Source organism: Sus scrofa, chromosome 3 (assembly GCF_054392235.1).
Source record: "Sus scrofa isolate SSC_HxYL_T2T_F1_AM1 chromosome 3, Sscrofa_HxYL_maternal_Yorkshire_Landrace_v2.0, whole genome shotgun sequence".
NCBI classification, from domain to species: domain Eukaryota; kingdom Metazoa; phylum Chordata; class Mammalia; order Artiodactyla; family Suidae; genus Sus; species Sus scrofa.
In genome coordinates, this window is record NC_139385.1 from 535,595 (window position 1) to 557,454 (window position 21,860).

General features: G+C 54.7%; 1 protein-coding gene across 23 annotated transcripts in view; it reads right to left on the reverse strand.

Moving 5' to 3' along the window:
- Positions 1–21,860, reverse strand: part of ADAP1 (ArfGAP with dual PH domains 1) — an 81,589-nt gene that overhangs the window by 1,872 nt on the left and 57,857 nt on the right. For 9 of the 23 annotated variants that reach the window (XM_085015886.1, XM_085015883.1, XM_085015888.1 and 6 more), the window contains 6 exon segments: positions 18,009–18,121; positions 17,221–17,367; positions 1,086–1,169; positions 783–845; positions 365–436; positions 28–256 (listed from right to left, as the gene is read on the reverse strand). In XM_085015886.1, coding sequence (XP_084872012.1) covers positions 28–256; positions 365–436; positions 783–845; positions 1,086–1,169; positions 17,221–17,367; positions 18,009–18,121 — 708 coding nt within the window. 23 annotated transcript variants of the gene reach the window in all.

Genomic DNA, 21,860 nt, shown 5'->3' on the forward strand with positions numbered 1-21,860 from the left:
CAGGCCGCGGCCTCCGCGCCGCCTCACCTGCGTACTCCTGCGGCAGCATGGGCCTGTCCACCACCTTGCGGAAGGCCTCCATCCAGGCCCGCTGCTCCGGCTCCGTCTCACAGGCCAGCAGGAAGCGGCGCTCGGGCGTGACGATCGTGATGCCGTGCGGCCAGTGGTGGCCCTGGGTGGACGGCGGGAGCCCGTCCAGCACCGTGTAGCCGCTCTCCCTGCTGCCGATGAAGACCTCCCCGCGGGCGAAGGCGTCCTGGGGGCGGCCAGGCTGAGCGGCGGCTCCGGGCCGCCCCCGCCCCCCCCCCCCGTCCCGCAGGCAGCCCCTCCGTCCACCCAGGAGCCCGGGTGCGGCCGTCCTTACCAGGGGGTCTTTGAAGTACATGAGCCTGCGGTCGTCCATGGTGAACCAGCGCTTCCGGAAGCCTTCCGTCTGCTGTGGGCGAGGGTGCACTGGGTCTGCCGAGGCAGGGCCGGGGGCCCCTCACCCCGCCCCCCACATGGCAGGGACCCCAGGGTGCCCGGCGTTGGGGCAGGAGCCGGGGCTTGGAGCTGGCCCGGGCCTCAGGGCACGAGGTGTCCTCAGGGTTCTGCTTCCAGGCCCCCAGAGCACCAGGGTCCCGGGCGGGGGTGCCTGCGCTGCTGCAAAATGGGGGCACGCAGAGGCCCTTGCTGGGGGTGTCGCTGCCACTCTGGGCTCCCCTGGTCCCGCACAGCCCCTGGTGCCCAAGGCACAACCTTGCAGAGGGGCCTGGGCGTCCCGGGCTCCTGAGTGGACGTACCTTGGGCCCCGTCTTCTCCATGTAGCCTTCCTGAAGGTAGTTCCTGGAGAGCTTCGGCACCAGCTAGGGCAGAACCCCCTCAGGCTGGGCCCAGGAGGCAGCACAGCCCCCAGGGCGCCCCTCCCCAGCTGCCCCTGCTCCCCGCCCCCTCAACCCCCAACACGCCCCTCCAGGGACCTCAGGCCGGCCAGGGGCAGGGGGCTCCTCGGGTCCACGTGGGCCCTCAGTCAGCACCCAACCCACCGTCCCAGACCAGGGCCCACGTCCCCCTCTCCAGGGTCAGAGGCGGCAGCAGCCACTCACGTCTGCGTCGCTGGCCCCCGGGAAGGCCACCTGCAGGTAGTGGAAGCGGGCAGCACGGAGCGCGTTGAACCAGTCCACCATCTCCTGGGGGTGAGAGGCTGGGTGTGGGGTGTGGGCCGTGGGTACAGGCCCCCCCACCCCTCAGCTCCCGGGCCTGTGCCCACTGTGCGGCTGGCCGGCTGCGGTGGACACAGGCACAAGGGTGGGTCTGGTCTGCTTGGGGGAACCCCCACGAAGGCTCCAGCGGGGACGCCGGATCCCCAAGCAGTCAAAGCAGGCGGGGGCGGCCTGGGGCTGCCGTCCAAGCCCCCAGCTGCTGGACAACGGGCAGCCTCTCTCCTCTCGGGTTGGGCTATTTTTATGACCTGACGTCCTGTCAAGAGGGAGGCTCAGCTATTTATAAACCCACCCAGAGCCACGTCTCCCCTCCCTACTGAGGACGCCGCTGGAGAACAGGAGGGGATTGGACCCCTGAAGCAAGAGCTGCCAGGGGTCCCTGTGTCTGTGGCTGCCACCTCCTCCCCACCCCTCCCATAGCATGTGACCTTTGCCCCTTGGCCACTCAGCCTCACTAAGGGCCCTGCCCCTAAACCCAGCTCACGCCTGGTGCCCCTAACCCCACTCCACTGGACCCAATCCCTCCAGTCTCTCCCTGTCCGGTCACTGGCACTGGCCTCCCTGCTCCTCTCAGGCCCTTCCCTGACTTGCTGAAACCAGACGGATGCTCTAGAGGCCCCTGGGCTCCCAGCACCTGCCCTCTGCCTGCCCTGGGCTCCGTCTCTGCACCAGGAAGGTGAAAAGGCTTCTGGGTAGAGCTGAAGACTGGCTCACATGCCTTGAGCCAGGTTGCCCCCCCATTAGGACTGCTTAAGGGATAGTTTTTTAAAGGCCTAACCCCATGAGACGAGGGAGAAGAGTCACGACGTGCTGGGAACTGGAAACAGATGGAAACGTGGTCCAAATTAGCTGCGTCTGAAGCCACAGAAAGGAAAGCTGAGACGTGGCCAGTCTGCTGCTGCAGACGCCCAAAGGGCTGGGGAAGGCACAGCTCTGGGCTCCCCTGGAAGTGGGAGGGGCTCCATGCAGAACTGCCCCATCCTGGCAGGAGATGGAACCCGCCTCTTTGCAGAGGGCGAAAAGAAAGAGCCTTGGTGAGGCGAGAGGGGTCCCAAGCACGGGGTGTGTGCCTGTCGGGACCCCATTCTAGAAACAGTGAAGTTGTATGATGCCACACCAGGCCCGAGTCTCCTCCTGCTCCCTCTCAGCTCCCTCCATGCTGGGGCTCGGGAAGGAGGGGCTTCCCCTGGAGAACCTGACCAGCCCAGGAAATCTCTCACGGAAGCCAGAGAAAAAAGAGCACACAAATGGGAAATAGCCATTTGGAAGAAATAGAAACATTCTTCAAGGATAAGACAAGTTCAGGTTCTTGACTCACACAAGACGGTGCAGTAGAAGGACCAGAGCTTAGCTCCTGTCGTGAACACACCAAAATTACAACCAACTGTTGAGCAACCACTAACGAAACAGACTAGAGGCTACCAGAAAAGATCTCCTGCACCCAAAGACTAAGACGAAACCACATCAAGGTCGTGGGAGGGGTACTTTCAAAAGAGAAACAATCCCATACCCGCTGGGTGGGCAACCCACAGACTGGAAAATAAATGGCAGAGGCTCACACAGGAGTGAGAGCTGTGAGCCCCATGGCAGGTTCCCCAGCCTGGGGGTCTGGAACTGGGAGAAGGAGCCCCCGGGCAGCCAGCACTGAGGGTGAGCAAGGCTCGTGTGCAGGAGACTCTACACTTGCAGGGCACACACAGCAGTCCGTGTGCACTGGGTCCCAGGGCAAAGCAGAGACTTAATAAGAAATCTGGGTCAGATCTGCCTGTGGTTCTTAGAGGGTCTTCTGGGAAAACAGGACTGGGGCGTTGTCAGGAAGGACATTGGAGGCAGAGGTCTTAGGAACAGTCATCAGCATAAATGCCCCTGGAGGCTGCCATTTTGGGGAAATCTGGCCCCACCCACCAGGGCTGAGAAGCCCCAGGCCAGACAACAAACAGCATGGGGACGCAGCCCCACTCAGCAGCAGACTGGCTGCCTAGAGTCCTAGGCACACAGCTGCCCCAGTCACACCCAGAGACAAAGCCCCACCCACCAGAGGGCCAAGACTCAGCTCCACCTACCAGTGGGCAGGCACCAGTCCCTCCCATCAGGAAACCTTCAACAAGCCCCTGTATCGACTTCCTCCACAAGGAGGCAGACACCAGAAGTGAGAGAGGCTACAACCCTATTGCCTGCAAAAGAGACCACACTGAAAATCGCTACAGAATTAAACGGCAGAGAAACACGAGTCCGACAAAACCCCAGAAAAACAGCTAAGTGAACTGGAGATTAGCAGCCTCCAGGAAAAAAGATTTTAAAAGATAGTAAGGGTGATCTGAGATCTTGGGGGAAAATTGAAGGCAAAGAAAGCTTTAACAAAGAGATTTAAAGAATAAACCAACCAAAATGAAAACTTCACTAGAAGGAACCAAGAGCAGAACACAGGAGGCAGAACAAATAAGCAAGGTGGGAGACAGACTGGTGGAAATTACTGACACGGAACCGAATACAGACGGGCAATGAAAAGAAATGAGGACAGTCTAAGAGAACTCTGGGACAACTTCAAATGCACCAGAATCCACATCAGGGGTTCCAGAAAGAGAAAATTCTTGACGAGATTGTAACTGAAAACTTCCCTAACGGGGGAAAGGAAGCACTCATTCAAATCCGGAGCACGACAGGCACCATGTAGAATGAACCCAAGGAGAAATACCCCCGAGACACATACATATTCATCAAACTGACCAAAATGAAGGACAAAACACTGAAAGCAGCTGGGGACAAGCAAGAGATAACACAAGGGAACCGGTAAGGTTGTCAGCTGACTTTTCAGTGGAAACTGCAGGGCCGAAGGGGGTGGCCCAATATAGTTAAAATGATGAGAGGAAAAAAACTTACAACCAAAAAGAGTCTACCTGGCAAGGCTCTCATTCAGATTTGAGGGAGAAATCCAAAGCTTTAGAGACAAGCAAGAGCTACGAGAATTCAGCACCACCACACCAGCTTTACAGCAAATACTAAAGGAACTTCTCTAGGCAGAAAAGAAAAGGCCACCACCAGAAACGAGAAAATCACAAATGAGAAGGCTCACCAGGCAAACAGTAAAGGAAGGCAATCAGCCACATACGAATTTGTCAGAACGAGCCATCGCGAGGAGGGAACAAATGCAGGACACTGGAAGTGCATCTGCAGTTAAGAGAGCAGCAACGTAAAGCCGTCTTGTGTATCTGTAGACTCCTATGTCAAAACCTTATGGTAACCGCAAACCAAAACTCTGTAATAGAGACACACACAAGAAAAAGCAATGCAAACAACACGGAGGCCAGCCATCGATCCGAAAAAGAGGAGAACAAAAGAAGGGGGAAAAAAGACCAACAACCAAAAAAACCCCAAACAGTTTAACAAAATGGCAGGAAGAACACCGATAATCAGTAATTACTTTAAATGTAAATGGACTGAATACTCCAACCAAAAGACATAAACTGGCTGAACAGATACAAAAACAAGACCCATATATATGCTGCCTACAAGAGACCCTCATCAGTTGCAGGGACACATTCAAACAGAAAGTGAGAGGACGGAAGAAGATACTCCATGCAAACAGAAAGCTGGAGTAGCAGTACTCGTATCAGATGAAATAGACTTTAAGATACAGTTATGGGAGACAAGGACATTACGTAATCATCAAAGGATCAACCCCAGAAGAATATATAACAACTGTAAATATCTATGCACCGAACACAGGATCACCTCAAGACCTAAGGCAACTGCTAAAAGCCATAAAAGAAGAAATCAACAATAACACAATAATAGTGGGGGACTTTGACACCCCACTTACAGCAAGGGACACATCAGACAGAAAATCACCAAAGAAACACAGGCTTTAAATGATGTATTAGACTAGATGGACTTAATAGATATTTATAGAACATTCCATCTGAAAACAGCAGAATACATATTCTTCTCAAGCGTAAATGCAACATTCTTAGGATAGATCACATTCTGCGCCACAAATCAAGGCTCAGTGAATTTAAGAAAACTGAAATCATACCAGGCATCTTTTGCAACCACAATGAAATAAGACTACAAATCAACTACAAGGAGAGAAACTGCAAAAAACACAAATATGTGGAGCCCAAACAACGTGTCACCAGACAACCAGTGGGTCACTGAAGAAATCAGAGGAAATCAAACAATATCTAGAGGAAGAAATGCAGATGAAAACACAACGATCCCAAACCTGTGGGGCAGGAAGGAAAAGAAGAAAAGAAAGAAAGAAACCTATGGGGATGCAGCAGATGCAGCTCTAAGAGGGAAGGTGACAGCAATACAAGCCTACCTCGGGAAACAAGAAAAATATCGAACAACCTAACCTTACAGCTAAAGCAACTAGGAAAAGATCAAATCCCAAAATTAGTGGAAGGAAAGAAATCATAAAGATCAGAGCAGAAATCAATGAAATAGAACCAAAGAAAACAATAGAAAAGATCGATGAAACGAAACACTGGTTCTTTGTGGAGATCAACATACACTCTTAGCCAGACGCAGCACGAAGAAACACAGAGGGCTCAAATCAGTAAAATTAGAAATGGAAAAGGAAAAGTTGCAACAGACATCACAGAAACACGAAGAATCCTAAGAGACCACTACAGGCAACTATATGCCAATAAAATGGAAAACCTAGACGAAATGGACAAATTCTTAGAAAAGGACCATCTTCCAAGACTGAACCAGCAAGAAATAGAAAAGATGAACAGAGCAGTCACAAGTACAGAAATTCAAACTGTGATTTAAAAACTTCCAACAGGAGCTCCCATCGGGGCTCAGAGGAAACGAATCTGACTATATCCATGAAGACTCAGGTTTGATCCCTGGCCTTGCTCAGTGGGTTAAGGATCCAGTGTTGCCCTGAGCTGTGATGTAGTTTGCAGAAGCAACTCAGATCCGGCATTGCTGTGGCTGTGGTGCAGGCCAGCAGCTGCAGCTCCAATTCGACCCCCAGCCTGGGAACCTCCATGTGCCACAGGTGCTGCAGCCCTAAAAAGACAAGAAATAAAAACTTCCAACAAACACAAGTCCAGGAGTGGACGACATCACAGGTGACCTCGGTCAAACAATTCAAGAAGAGTTAACACCTAACCTTCCGAAACTCTTCCAAAAAACTGCAGAGGAAGGACATTCCCAAGCTCATTCTATAAAGCTACCGTCACCCTGATACCCAAACCAGACAAAGATACCACCAAAAAAGGAAGTTACAGGCCAGTATTACTGATGCACATAGATGCAAAAATCCTCCAGCAAATACTAGCAAACCAAACCCAACAATACATTAAAAAGATGATACACGATGATCAAGAGGGATTTATCCCAGGGGAGCAAGGACCCTTCAGCATCCACAAATGAATCAGTGTGATACACCCACATTAACACACTTTTTTTTCCTTTTTAGGGCTGCATGTTTGGCATATGGACAGTCCCAGGCTAATGGTCGAATTGGAGCTGCAGCTGCCAGCCTACACCACAGCCACAGCACTGCCGGATCTGAGCTGCTTCTGCAAACTACACCGCAGCTCATGGCAACACTGGATCCTTAACCCAGTGAGTGGGCCCAGGGATTGAACACACATCCTCATGGATACTAGTTGGGTTAGTTACCACTGAGCCACAACAGGAACTCCCACACCCCACAAACTAAAGAGTAAAAGCCATATGATCATCTCAATAAATGTAGAAAAACGTTTTGGGGATAGAGGGAACCTACCTCAGCAGAGCAAAAGCCATGTGTGACAAACCTACAGCTAACATCATTCTCGGTGGCGAAAAACGGAAAGCACTGCTGCTAAGATCAGCAACAAGGTAAGTGGTGTCTACTCTCACCACTGTTACTCAACATGGTTTTGGAAATCCTACCCATGACAATCAGAGAAGAAAAAGGAATCCAAAGTGGAAAGAAGTAAGGAATCCCCATTGTGCCACAGTGGGTTAACGCTCCGGCTTCTCTCTGTGGAGCCATCAGTTCAGTCTTCAACGTGGCGCAGTGAGTTAAGGATCTGGTGTCGCTGCAGCTGTGGCATAGGTCACAGCTCTGGCTCCAATTTGATCCCTGGCCCGGGAACTTCCATATGCTTCAGGGGTGGCCAAAAAAAGAGAAAAAGGAGGCGTTCCCATTGTGGCACAGCAGAAATGAACTGACTAGTAACCGTAAGGTTGCAGGTTCGATCCCTGGCCCCACTCAGTGGGTTAAGCATCTGGCGTTGTCATGAGCTGTGGTGTAGGTCAGCAGCTGTAGCTCCAATTGGACCCATAGCCTGGGAACCTCCATATGCTGCAGGTGTGGCCCTAAAAAGCAGAAAGAAGAGAGAAAAAGGAAAAGTGAAACTATCACTCTTTGCCAATGACATGATGCTATACGTAGAAAATCCTAAAGACACTATCTGAGAACACTTAGACTCATGGATGAATTTGGTAAAGTTGCAGGATACAAAATTAATACACAGAAGTCGATTGCGTTTTTATATACTAACAATGAAAGATCAGAAAGAGAAATTGGGGAACAACCCCAATTACCATCACATCCAAAAGGATAAAATATCTAGGAATAAACCTGCCTAAGGCGAGAGACCTGTACTCTGAAAACTCTAAGATGCTGATGAAGGAAACCGAAGACAGAAACAGGTGGAACGAGATACCTGCTCCTGGATTAGAAGAATCAATATTGTCAAAATGACTGCACTACCCAAGACAATCTGCAGTCGCTGCAATCCCTACCTAGTTACCAGTGGCATTTTTCACAGAACAAGAACAAAACATTTCTTAATCTGTTTGGAAACAGTGAAGACCCCGCGTAGTCAAAGGAGTCCTGAGGAAGGAAAATGGAGCTCGAAGAATCAGGCTCCCTGCCCTCAGACCATCCGACAAAGCGACAGTCGTCCAAACAGCATTGTGCTGGCACAAAACAGAACTAGGTCAATGGACCAGGACAGAAAGTGCAGAAATAAACCCGTGCACCTGGGCCAGTTAATCTGTGACAAAGCGGCAAGAGCATACAATGGGGAAAAAAGTCTCTTCAGTAATTGGTGCTGGGAAAACTGGACAGCTACCCGTAGAGGAGTGAAGTCAGAACACTCTCACACCATACACAGACTAAACTCAGATGGATTAGAGACCTAAACACAAGACTGGATACTGTAAGACCATCAGAGGGAAACACAGGCCGAACACTTCCTGACAGAAACTGCAGTAGTATCTTCTCAGATCCACCTCCTAGAGTGATGAAAGTAAAAGCAAAAATAAAGAGGTGGGACCTAATTAAACTCAGAAGTTTTTGCACAGCAAAGAAAATCATAAATGAAACCAAAACGCACAGAATGGGGGGAAGTATTTGCAGACCGATTGGCAATGGATTAATCTCTAAAATACACCAACAACTAATGGAGCTCAGTGTCCAAAAAAACCAACCCAAAATATAGGCAGAAGGAGTTCCTGCTGTGGTGCACCAGGTTAAGGATCAGGTGTTGTCTCTATAGCTGTCGCACAGGTTCAATCCCTGGCCTAGCAACTTCCATATGTCTCCCCCACCCCAAATAGAAGGGGGGGGCAGGCAGAAGAGGACTTGTTTTGGCTCAGCAGGTTAAGGACCTGCTATCTCTGGGAGGATGCAGGTTCCATCCCTGGCCTCAGTCAGTGGGTTAAGCATTCAGCATTGCCATAAACTGGGGCACAGGCCACAGGTGTGGCTCATATCTGGCATTGCTGTGGCTGTGGCACAGGCCCCAGCTGCAGCTCCAATCCACTGGTGGCCCAGGAACTTCCACATGCTGCAGGTACAGCCAGAGGAAAAAAGGGGGGGGGGGCAGGGCCAGAAGATCTGAATAGATGTTTCTCCAAAAAAGACACAGATGGAGTTCCTGTCGTGGTGTAGCCGAAATGAATCTGACTAGGAAACAGGAGGTTGCGGGTTCGATCCCTGGCCTTGCTCAGTGGGTTGGGGATCTGGCGTTGCCATGAGCTGTGGTGTAGGTTGCAGACATGGCTTGGATCTGGCATTGCTGTGGCTCTGGTGTAGGTCAGCAGCTACAGCTCCGATTAGACCAATAGCCTGGGAACCTCCATATACTGCGGGTGCAGCCCTAAAAGGGACAAAAAGACAAAAAAAAAAGATAATGACGACACATATCAATAAAAAGACAAAAAAGAAAACTTGCCCAATGTTGCTAATTATTAGAAAAATGCAAATCAAAGGTACTATGAGGTACCACCTTAAACACCAAGCAGAATGGCCATCATCAAAAAGTCTACAAACAATAAATGCTGGAGAGGACGCAGAGGAAAGAGAACTCTCTCACACCATTGGTGGAAATGTAACTGGTACAACCACAATGGAAACCAGCTTGGAGTTTCCTCAGAAGACTAAAAAGAGAACTACCACCTGCAGTCCCTCTTCTGGGCCTCTAACCAGAGGAAACCGTAATTCGAAAAGACACATGCACCCGGAGGCTCACTGCAGCAGTATCTACAATAGCTAAGGCATGGAGGCAACCTAAGCTTCCACCCACAGAGAACTGGATAGAGAAAACGTGGTACGAGTATTCAGTGTAATATCACTCAGCCGTAAAAACCAATGAGGGAGTTCCCGTCGTGGCGCAGTGGTTAACGAATCCAACTGGGAACCATGAGGTTGCGGGTTCGGTCCCTGCCCTTGCTCAGTGGGTTAAGGATCCGGCGTTGCCGTGAGCTGTGGTGTAGGTTGCAGACGCGGCTCGGATCGTGGGTTGCTGTGGCTCTGGCGTAGGCCAGCAGCTGTAGCTCTGATTTGACCCCTAGCTGGGGAACCTCCATATGCCGTGGGAGTGGTCCAAGAAAAAAAAGGCAAAAAAAAAAAAAGACAAAAAAAATTTAAAAAGCATATAAATGAACTTATCTGCAGACCAGAAACAGACTGACACGCTGAAAATAAACTTGTTATCAAAGGGGACAGGTGGCAGGGGAGGGATGGACTAGGGCTTGGGATGGGCATATGCACACCGAGGCTATGGAATGCCTGGCCGGGGGGGCCCTGGGTCTAGCACGGAGAACTCTACCCAATATCCTGTGCTAATCTGTGTGGGAAAAGAATCTGAGAAAGAATGAATTATGTATTAACGGCATCACTTTGTTGTCCACATTGTACAGAAATTGCCCAGCACGTTGTAAATCAACTCTATTTCAGTAAAACTTAAAAGCGAAAAAGGATAACTTCCAATTTAACATTAGTAATTAGATGTGATACTATAGTCATGAAACAAGAACACTGTACTTTGAAAAAGAACCACTGCAAAAACCCAAGGAGCTCTGAAGATTGAAACACAGAGAACAGAAACAACCTTTTCACTAGAAAAGCTCCATGTTGAAATGTCCCGGAAAGGAGAGAAAAGGGGCAAAAGTGGGAAGAGAAGTGAACGGGAGAACCCACCTCAGAGTCAGGGTCTGCAGAGCAGCAGTGCTGGGAGGTGCGAACCGCGAAGGGAGCGGAGGAAACTATTAAACAGATAAGAAAATATTCCCCACCCTCTCGCCAGACAGAATGTCTCTCCTTGCTCCCAACGCAGGAGGACGGCAAAGCCAGGCCCAGGCCTGTCATCAGAACACTTTCTGGGGTCAAACAGACAGTGGTCCAGTGCCTTCCGAATTACGGAGAAAAGCGAATTCCAACCCAGGCGTCTCTGATCTGGTCAAACTCTATCTAAGTGGAAGGTTGGATGTGCTGATGTTTGAGGTCTTGGGAAGCTTGCGCTCCTTCTCGGGAAGCTCCTGAAGGGTGGGTTCCACCCAGAGGAAGAAGTAAACCAAGAAGGCCCTGGGATGTAGGAGGTGGGCTCAGCCCAGGACTGAGATGTGGCCGCAGGAGAGATGCCTCCAGAAGGCTGAAATGGCTGCTGCCCGGGTGCCTGCGCACACCCAGCGACTCAGACAGTCCGTGGTGAGTTGAGTCAGTCACGAGCACATGGTTAACCAGGGGGCAGAAAAAGACAACAGGGAAACAAACCCTCCTGCAGGAAGCGAAGAGTAATCAGTGTGCCGTACTGCTCGGTTCTCACGGCGTTTCTGCAGCCGTGGTAACATATACTTTGACGACAGACCTGGGCAGAATTGCAGGGTGAGGGTGGTGGGCGAGTTGGGAGAGGAAGAGCCTGGGTGAGGAGGTGAGGGCTGGGGGCCGCAGAAAACCAGTGCCTCGTCTGCCAGGGCCGGACGTCGGGTGACGGCCACGCAGACAGACCTGGCAGCCACACAAGCATGTCATTCACATATATGGGCAGGATTCCCAAGGGATCAGCTGAAAAGAACATTCTCTGACAGCAACCGTACAAATGTTTTCTGAAGTTAGTCTCCAAAGCAAGAGAAATCAAAAGAAAAACAAACCAATGGGACCTAATCAAACTTAGAAGGTTTTGCACAGTAAAGGAAACCATAAAAAAAAAAAAAAAGAGAGAGAGAGAGAGACAACCTGTGGAATGGGAGAAAATAGTTTCAAACAATGCAGTCAATATGGGCTTAATCTCCAAAATATATAAAGTCATACAGGTCAACAGCAAAAAACAAACAAACAAAAAAAAAAACCCGATTGAAACATGGGCAAAAGACCGGAATAGACACTTCTCCAGAGAAGATGTACAGGTGGCCAACAGGCACATGAGAAAATGCTCAACATCCCCGATTATTAGAGAAATGCAAATCAAAACTACCACGAGGTGCCACCTCACACCAGTCACAACAGCAATATCATTAATAAGTCTACAAATAAATGCTGGAGAGGGTGTGGTTAAAAGGGAACCCTCCTCCATTGCTGGTAGAATGTAAACTGGTACAGCCGCTATGGAAAACAGTATGCAGGTACCTCAGAAAACCAAACAGAACTACCATATGACCCAGCAATCCCACTCCCAGTCATATATCCAGACAAAACTTTCCTTGAAAAAGACACATGCACCCGTGTGTTCACTGCAGCGCTATTCACAACAGCCAAGACATGGAAACAACCTAAATGTCCATCAACGGATGGATGAAGATGTGGTACATGTACACAGTGGAATACTACTCAGCCATAAAAAAGAACAAAATCATGCCATGTGCAGCAACATGGATGGAGCGAGAGACTCTCATACAGAGTGAAGTAAGTCAGAAAGATAGTTACCATGTGATATCACTTATAAGTGGAATTTAATCTATGGCATAAATGAACCTATCTACAGACAAGAAACAAACTCCCATGGACCTGGAGGACAGACGTGGTTGCCAACGTGGGATGGACTGAGGGCTGGGGGTTAGTAGACGCCGACTCCTGCATCTGGAGTGGCTGAGCAATGGCATCCTGCCGTGTAGCACAGGCAGCTGTAGGCAATCACTGGGACGGAGGATGAGGTGAGAGAAAGAATGTATGTGTTTGTATGACTGGGTCACACTGCTGTACAGCGGAAACTGACAGAACGCTGTAAATTAACTATAATTTAAAAAAAAAAACCTATACATGAAACCTCAATAAATGTACCTTCTTCTAAATATGTTTTTTTAAAAAACACGAGGACATTGAGAAACAATTGCATATACAGGGAAATTAGGAGGTGACCATGCATGACCAGGAAAAGGCTCAGAAGAGATGTGAGCAGACGTTTACACCTCCAATTGATCCTCAGCACATAAAGAGCCTCCACCAACCAATGAAACAAAACCCTGAAGAAATAACAAAAATAGCAAACCCTGTGGAAGGGAGAGAATCTGATTTCCAGACTTTCCCCGTTTTCAGACTCAAAAGTCCAGAGTTCGACAGAGAAAAAAAAAAAAAAAAACCCACAGGACACACAAAGAAACAGGAAATGGCCCTTTCAAAAGGAAAAATAAAGCAACAGAATGAAAAGACAAGGACAGACATACTAGACAAAGACTTTAAAACATGGTCTTAAATATTAAATATGCTCAGAGAATTAAAAGACTGTTTGGAGAAAGTCAAGAAAATGCATGAACCAAATGGAAATAAAAACAAAGAGATGGAACACCTAAAAAGAAACCAAAGAGTTTCTGGAACTAAAAGTAAAATCAGTGAAATGAAAATTTCACTAGAGGGATTCAAAGGCAGATACAAGCAGACAGAAGAATTAGCGAACTTGAAAACAGGGAAATGGAAATGATCAAAGCTGAAGAACAGACAGCAAAAGGACTAAAAAAAGTCAGCAGCGCCTAAGGGACCTGTCGGACCCCACCAAACCGACCAACACATGCATTTAGGGGGTCGTAGAAGAAGAGGCACAGAAAGGAGCAGAAAGGCTATTTAAATATGGCCAGAAATGTCACAGATTTGATGAAAGACATGAACATAAAGATCCAAGAAGCTCAACAAACTCCAGATAAGACAAACTCAAAGAGGCCCTAACTGAGACACATGATCAAACTTTGAAAAGACAAGGAATTTTTTTCTTCTTCTTCTTTGGCCGCCCCAGGCATATGGAGCTCTCGAGCCAGGGATCAGATCCGAGCTGCGGTTTCGGCTAAAGCCTGGATCCTTGATCCACTGTCCTGGGCCGGGGATGGAACCTGCGTCCCAGCAGTCCCAGGATGCCCCACAGTGGGAGCTCCAGACACAGACTCTGAGGGCAGCAAAAGGGAAGTGACCTGTCACAGACAAGGGATCCTCAAAATAGATCATGAGCAGAATTCTCATCCGAAGCATCGGGGGCCCTAGACAGCTGGCCGCCACGTTCAAAGTGCTCAGAGCCAAGACAAAACCTGTTGACCAGGAATCCTGGATCCAAGCGAGACGGTCCTGCCGAGCTGAGGGGAGACCAGGACGTTCCCAGATACGTATAAGCCTAGGGGTTTGCGACCACGCCGGCTGCCTGCAAGAAATGCTCAGGGAGTCCTGCAGGGCAGAGGCAGGGACCTCGACAGTCCCTCCCGGCCGTGTGGAAACACGAAGGTGTCGGAAGGTGACGGTGGCAGCTGTGGAAGCCGGTGATGAGTAGCAATGGCTTGTGACTGTTCTTGGGTTTTCTACGCTATGTATTTATTTAGTGCTTTTCGGAGCCGCACCTGCAGCACACGGAGGTTCCCAGGCTAGGGGTCGAATCAGAGCTGCAGCTGTCTGCTTACACCACAGCCACAGCAACGCGGGATCCGAGCTGCGTCTGCGACCTACACCACAGCCGTGGCAACATCGGATCCTTAACCCACGGAGCGAGGCCAGGGATCGAACCTGCATCCTCAGGGATACCAGTGGGGTTTGCGACCCCTGAGCCACAAGAGGAACTCCTACCTACTTGTTTTGAAAGACTAATACTTACAGAGTTCTCGTTGCGGCCCAATGGGTTAAGAACCTGACGAGTATCTGTGAGGATGCAGGTTCGATCCCTGGCCTCGCTCCGTGGCACTGCCGTGAGCTGAGGTGTAGGCTGCAGCTACGACTCCGCTCTGGCATTGCTGTGGCGTAGGCCACAGCTGCAGCTCCTGTTTGACACCTAGGAACTTCCATGCAGGTGCGGCCCTAAGAGGAAGGGAAAAGGAAAGGACAGGAGGCTAACGCTTATACATGAAAAAGAGCGTCGTGTAAAGGCTTCGCGCTCTCACCTTGGGTTTTGAGCCCAAGCTGTGTCTTCTACGTACTTTAGGAGGCGGAGCCTCTAAAATAAGTAGTAGTTTAAGTTTCGGAGCACACGTTGCGTAAATAAGCCGTCTGGTGACATCAGCCACTGATGCCACGCGTGGGGACAGAGCTGGAACATAGTAGTAAAATGTTGTTATTGAAAAACATAGCATTTGAAACACGGCTGTGTATCCGGTTGAGAAAGTCACAGCTTTAGTCTGTTAAGTGCGGTCCCTGCGGTAACCACAGAAAACACTGATGCACACAAAAAGAAATACGACAGCACGCAGACGTTTCACTACAGAGGGAACAAACGGAGCTCCTGTTGTGGCTCAGGGGGTGAACAAACAGACGGTCTCTGAGGGCGCAGGTTCGGTCCCGGCCTCGCTCAGTGGCCGGAGGATGCAGCATCGCCACAGGCTTCTGCACGGGTCGCAGTGCGGCTGGGATCCGGTGTGGCCGTGGCCGTGGTGTAGGCCGCAACCGCGGCTCCAATTTGACCCCTGGCCCCGGAAACTTTCACGTGCTGCAGGTGTGGCCGTAAAAAGAAAAAAACAAACAAACACAAAAGCAGACAGGAACTGAGGACGTGAAAGACACAAACATCTAACCGCAAAGCGACAGGGGAGCAGAAGCGCCTCCTTACGAGGCGTCCCCGTGAACGTGACTGTGCGAACCTCCAGTCGAAAGGCAGAGGGGCCCGAGGGCATAAAAACAGACCCACGCAGCACCCTTCCTGCAGGAGACGCCCTCAGCTCGGCAGACGCGAAGACAGGTTCAAAGGTGAGAGGATGGAGACGGATGCTGCAAACGAGAGCAGAGTAGCGACACGAACGCCAGACAGAACAGACTTTAACCCCAAGATGTTTCACGGAGTGAAGAACGTTACCCAGGAGTGAAAGCTTCAGAAAGCAAATGATGCAACAGCGAGGAAGCAGACCTGACGACGGATCATCAAACTGTCAAAGCGGAGACTGATCAACGGAAGGGGGAAGTCGCTCCCAAACGACACTTGGAGGCCTCGGTACCTCCCCTCGGGACGGACAGACGCCCCAGCCGGGGGAAAGCAAGGGAACAGAGGCCTGACCACAGCCAGCCAACCGCCCCGACACACACGCCCTCCAGCTGGCAGCAAGAGCACACGAGCGCACGCACTCTCTCGAGTGCGCGTGGGAGAGAGCACACGTCGGGCCACCGTTTAAAGCTCAGTAGATTTTAAGAGACAGAGCTCATACCCCGCGTCTTTAAGCACCGCAGGATGAAGGCGGAGAACATCAGTAACGGCAAACTGAAACACGCGGAGAACTGTGGAAATCAACCCAACCGGCCAAAGAAGAGAGTCACAAGGGCCGCCAGAAACACCGAGAGGGAGGCGAACCAGACAAGACGACTCACCAGCACCTGCGGGACGCAGCCAAGCAGTGCTGGGAAAGAGCAGGACAGCTGCAACTGCTGGTAACTGGAAACTAAGAGAGCGGCCCAACAGCCTAAGGAACCGGAGAAGGCAGAACACGTTACACCCAAAGCCAGAGGAGAAAGCAGAGCAGGGCAGCGGGACGGAGAACAGGAAAACAGCAGCGAACACACACGTGACCAAAGTTGCTTCTTCTAGAAGATCGATCAGCGGACAGAGCTTGCGCTGGATGGGCTGGGAGACAGAAGATTCCAACCACTCAAATCAGCAGCGAGCTGGCGACATTTCTACTGCCTGTGCCGGACAGAAAGGATGCTGAACCGTGGACAACTGCACACCGACACCCGAGCACCGGGACGGCCCGGGAATGAGTCCTCAGACACGCAGCCAAGCCGTCGCCGCCAAGGGTGCCGGGAAGGCGGGAAACCCACAGGCCGAAGAAGGAAACCGGACCCTTCCTTTACGTCGGGTGTAAAAATGAATGCATCGGGGACCTAAGTGTCAGCCCCCCAACAACGCAGCTCTTGGAAGAAAACACAGGCCACCGCGCGGGCTCTGGCCGTGATTTCTTGGCCACGACGGCAGAGGCACAGGCCCCCAAGGAAAAAGAGACACGTTGGGCCGAATGAAAACTTGAAAATTTTACGCCAAAGACACGGTTCCCTGGGTAAAAGCGGCCCGCGGGATGCAAGAGAACGCAGGCAGACCCTCTGTCTGCGGAGGGGCAGTTCCCACCCCGCGCGTACTGGGGCCTCCCAAGGACAGACCTGGAGGGGTCCGCCTGGGGCTCCCCCGACCTCGCTGGGCGGGGCCACCAGGGTGCCCAGGTGCGGGGGGGCGGGCAGGCGCTGTGCCAGCCCGGCCAGCTGCTGCCCTCGAGGTGCCCCTGCCCGCGGGCCCCGCTGGCGCCCTGCTCCCGTGGGGACGGGGCGGGGGCGTGAGCAGCCTCGTGGCCCAGCCTGGCCTCCCCGTGACGGCGGGGGCGGTGCAGCCCCCGGGCCGGCGCCCACCTTCCCGTCCTCGTGGTAGACGAAGATGTTCCGGGTGCTGTTGTCCTTCAGGTAGGTGACCTGCAGGCCGTGCGGGTGGCCGATCTTGGCCGGCTGGAAGGTGGCATTCAGGTGCTCGATCTTCATGACAGCCTTGGGCTCCTTGGCCTGGGAAGCAAGGCCGGGCCTCAGCGCCGGGCGGGCAGGGGGCTCTGGGTGCCGGCCGCACACCTGCTGTGCTGAGCGGCTTTGGGCGAGCTGCTTACCCTCTCTGGGCCTGGGCTGCCTGGGCTGAAGTCACCTCCTGGGGGTGACAAGGCCAGGCCTCCCTCTTGCTGCTCCTGTCCCACCAGTCCCACCTCTCCCCGCACTGGGCCGTAAATGGTCGTGCGGGGCCCGCGGGCTGCCATGGTTACTGGATCGCGGGTCTGGTCTGACCTGGCCTGGTCTGGAGGGGGGGCCTTTGGGACCCTGCAGCTGCTCCCCCCACACTGCCTGGGGAACTCAGGGCCACCCCAACATGTGCTTGCTGGGTGGGGTGACCCCTGACCTCAGCCAGCCCCCTCTGTCCCACCAAGACAGGGCTGGCCACCTCTGTTCCCCCAGTGTCACCCAGTCACAGGAAGGGACGGACCACGGGGTGGGTGGGGTGTCCCCTTGCGGGGGTGAGTCCCCCCAATGGAGGGGGCAGCACATCCGTCAGGAATGGTACAAGGGCAGCTGAGGATGTGGCATTGCTGCCCAGGGCCAGTGTTCCGCCGCCGCCGGCCCCTGGGTGGGACACCACCCCTGCCCCGTGCCCAACTCACGTCACTTCTGTTGAAATATTTCAGGGCCCCCTCGCGTTCCGTCAACACAAACTTCCGGCTTAGAAACTGCCCGTTGTCCCGGCCGCGCTTCCAGAGAAAGCCTTCTCGGTATCCTGGGGGGGCAGGGGCAGCTGGTCACTGTGGGCCAGGGCGCCAGGCGCCACCCTGACGGCACAGAAGGTGCACCGGGCCGATCTGGCCAGCCTGTGTGTAGACCCCCCGACCGGGCCGCCCCTGCCAGCCACTCGGGGCCCTTTTCCTCGTCCCCTGTCGCTGTGGGTGTGCCAGGCACGTGGCAGTGAGCACGGCGTGCGGGCTCCGTGTGCCGCCCGGGAGCTGCAGGCGGTCGCACGCCTGGCCACGGCCCCCGTACCCACAGGTTTCGCAGGTGTGAGGGAGGACCTGGGGATGGGCGAGCATCCCGGATGTTCCTGCAGGCCCAGGGTCACCGCAAGGGTCCTCGCAAGAGGGCTCGGAGGGAGACGTGACCCGGGAACCCTGGGCACAATGCGGACCTGGCCAGGAACACGGGGACGCCCCGTAGCCCCCGGAGGGCCAGCCCCACCCACCTTGACCTCCAGAACCGTGAGGACCGTGAGGTCAGTTCAAGGCCCCAAACTTGCGGTCAGCGTCCCAGCCGCGGTGGCCGCATCCACCCCAGAGCCGCCTCTGGCCCTTTGCCCTGAGCCTGTCCTGGGACCTCATGTCCCAGAGCGTCCACCACGCCTGTGCTCCAGGGGCCTGAGCGCGCTCAACGCTGTCTGCCAGATGTTTCCACGCTGCTGCCGGCTCGGGGATGGGTCCCTCTGTCGCCAGTGGGCCCCGTGGCTGCCGGCCAGCCCGAGCGGGACCCTGGTGGCCATGGCCATTGCCTTCTGACACCACCGCCAGTGCCCTGCCTGCTGCCTCCCCTGGCAGCCCCTTCCCGACACCATGGAGACAAGGGGCGAGTCCCTGCTCTCGAGACACGCAGCCATAAAGAGGCGACAGCCCAGCGTCCATGGGACAGGGCCAATGGGGCCCCTTCCTTCACTCACAACTCCGAGGTCCCTGCCCCCTGGCAGCCTGTGGGAAGACGTACCCCTCGGGTGCCCTGCACGCAGCACAAGTAGGCACATCCCCTCTGTGTGCCGGGGCACAGGGCCCCCACCGTGTCCCCAAGCTCAAACAGGGCCCTACCTGGAATGTTTGTTGACTGGCTAAATGAGCACTCAGGCCAGGGCAAAGCTGGAAGTCCACTTGCCTTTGGGTGGAGGCCAGCCTCTCTGGACCCTGCGTGAGCTACACAGAGCAGTGCCCAAGGCGCAGAAGACGTGGGGGCTGGTGTCTGCAAACACGGTCCTGCCCTGCCCGAGAGGCGGGCCCTGAGGCTGAAGCACAAAGGCGCCGGCCCTGCCCGCCCTGCCCAGCAGGTGGCAGCAGCGCCTCAGGCCTGGACGGGGGTCTGCGCAGCCCGAGGAGCGCCCCCCTTCACCTCCCACCCCCGCTGCTGTCTCTGCTCACAGGTCCAGGTCCAGCCCAGCGGCCCGAGTCTGCCCGGCTCCCAGGCTCAGGCTGTCCCCGACAGCAAGCCGCCAGGATGCCTAATTTCAGGCACCATGACAGCAGCGGCAGTATTTTCGGATGGGTACTGGCCCGGGGCCCTGTCTGCTCCAGCAGACGGGCAGCTGTTGGGTCTTCATCCTGAAGTCGGCGGCCCCTGCCCGCCCGTGTCCAGACCCAGGCACAGCCATGGGGGCACCTGCCCACCACGCTGGCTCCCACAGGCTGCTCGGCCCCCATGACCTGTCCCACGTAAGACGGGCCCCTCTAGGTAACACACAGAGAAGCTGGCTGTGCTAGGAGGCTGGGAAGGGGCGAAGGGCCTCACTCAGCATTTACTGAGCACCTGCTGTGTGCCGGGCCCAGTACGACCCGCTGAGGTGAGAAGCATTGCTCACTCCCAGGGACAACCGCAGATGGCCCCCCACCTGCCACTGCAGCAGGGCAGCGGGACCTCCTAGCTGCAGGGGGCAGGGGCAGCCTCGGGGCCAGCGGGCAGTTCCTTATAAAGTTAAACCTGCGCTGGAGTTCCTGTCATGGCACAGCGGAAACGAATCCAACAAGGAACCACGGGGTTGCGGGTTCGATCCCTGGCCTCGCTCCATGGGTTAAGGATCCGGCGTTGCCGTGAGCTGTGGTGTGGGTCGCAGATGAGGCTCGGATCCTGTGCGACTGTGGCTGTGGTGCAGGCTGGCGGTTACAGCTCTGATTCGACCCCTAGCCTGGGACCCTCCAGATGCTGCGGGTGCGGCCCTAAGAAGACAGAAGACAAAAAATAAGTCAAACCCGCGCTTCCCACGTGACTCAGAGAGATGGGAAGAGACAAACGCGACGGAAACTGGCTCACGTGCTCCCAGCAGCTTCGCTGTCAGCGTCACAGGCCGGACACGGCCGATGTCACCCAGCTGGGGGCCGAATGGCCGTAGCGGGGCTGCTGCACTGAGAGGGCTGGGCACCCGGTTCACAGGCCCCAGACAGGCCTCAGACCACAGCGCCATCCAGGGAGCGACCCCCTGGAAAAGGCACCGCTGGGCGGCTGCAGATCAGGGCTGGAGGACTAACCAGAGGGGGCTCGGCAGGCGGGACCTGCAGGTCGCATGGGTGGGTCTCACTAACATCTTTGTGGACTGGAGCAGGGACCAAGCGGCCTTGCTGGGAGGAGACACATGGCTGGCGGGCCTCTGTGCCCAGGCCCCAGGCTGGCCCTCCAGGCTCGCCATGTGGCTTGTGCCTGGCAGGGCCCCGGCGGAGGGGTGTCCTCTGGGCCAGACGCACAGGGGATGCCCACTCCGGCCACCTGCCCAGGAGGCCAGGGGCCTGGTTTCCAGGTTCTGTTCCCCAAGAGGTCGACACGGGAGCCCCCGCCCCCACCCCAGGCTGCCCGGCACCTACAGAGCTGGGGTGGGGTCCCTGCCATCGGAGCTGTGTCACCCCAAGAGTGCCCCCCCCACTTCTTAAATCCGAGACCCACACACAGGCTCCATCACAGAGAGCAACGGACCTAACCCCAAAACGCAGGCAGAAAGTGGCAGAGATGCCTTGGGCCCCTTGCACCTGCAGTGATGTCGCTTCATGTGCCCGCAGTGGCCCCGTGCCTCCGCCACACAGGAGGGCAAGCCTGGGCGTGGGGTGGCAGGTTCCTGCCCCTAGGGCTCCACTCTTGGGGGTGGGGTGCCCCCCGAGGCAGGAGTGGGTCCAAGCTGCGGTGGGAGGTGCTGAGTCTGTTGGTGACAGGGGCGCCGGGCCCCTGGACAACAGGGGCCATTGTCAGCCTGTGAAAGGCGGCCCTTGAGGCTCTGGCTCCAGGCGGGGATGGTCTGGGGACGGAGCCAGGAGCAGCTGCTACGCGGGGTCACCCCAGAGACGCGCCTGCAGGGCCTGGGGCGGCGGGAGGCGGGGCCTGGCCCAGGCGCCCCCGCGTCTCTACCGCATTCTCTCGCACACCCGTGACCTTGGCCGAGGGCGGCAGTGCCAGGCTGGCACCGGCCTGCCGTCCGGGGTCGCCACACCCTCCCATACCTGGGCTGTGGGTGCTCAGCCCACCCCCACCATGTGGAAACATCCAAGCCGGGCGGGTGCCCGACAGCACCCAGAACACCGCCGAGAAGACCGCCGCCCCGGCCCCGGAGCCGGGTCCACCCTGAGCCGCCCTCTGCCCGTGTTCACCGCTGGGGGTGCTGGTCGGTGCCCGGCCCTGGCCTTCGCGGCTCATCTGACGGCCTCTGACTGCTGACCCCGACCCGCCACGGAGGCCGGCCCTCTCTGCACTGGGAAGTCGCGGCCGGCTCCTGTGCCTCACAGGCGTCCGGG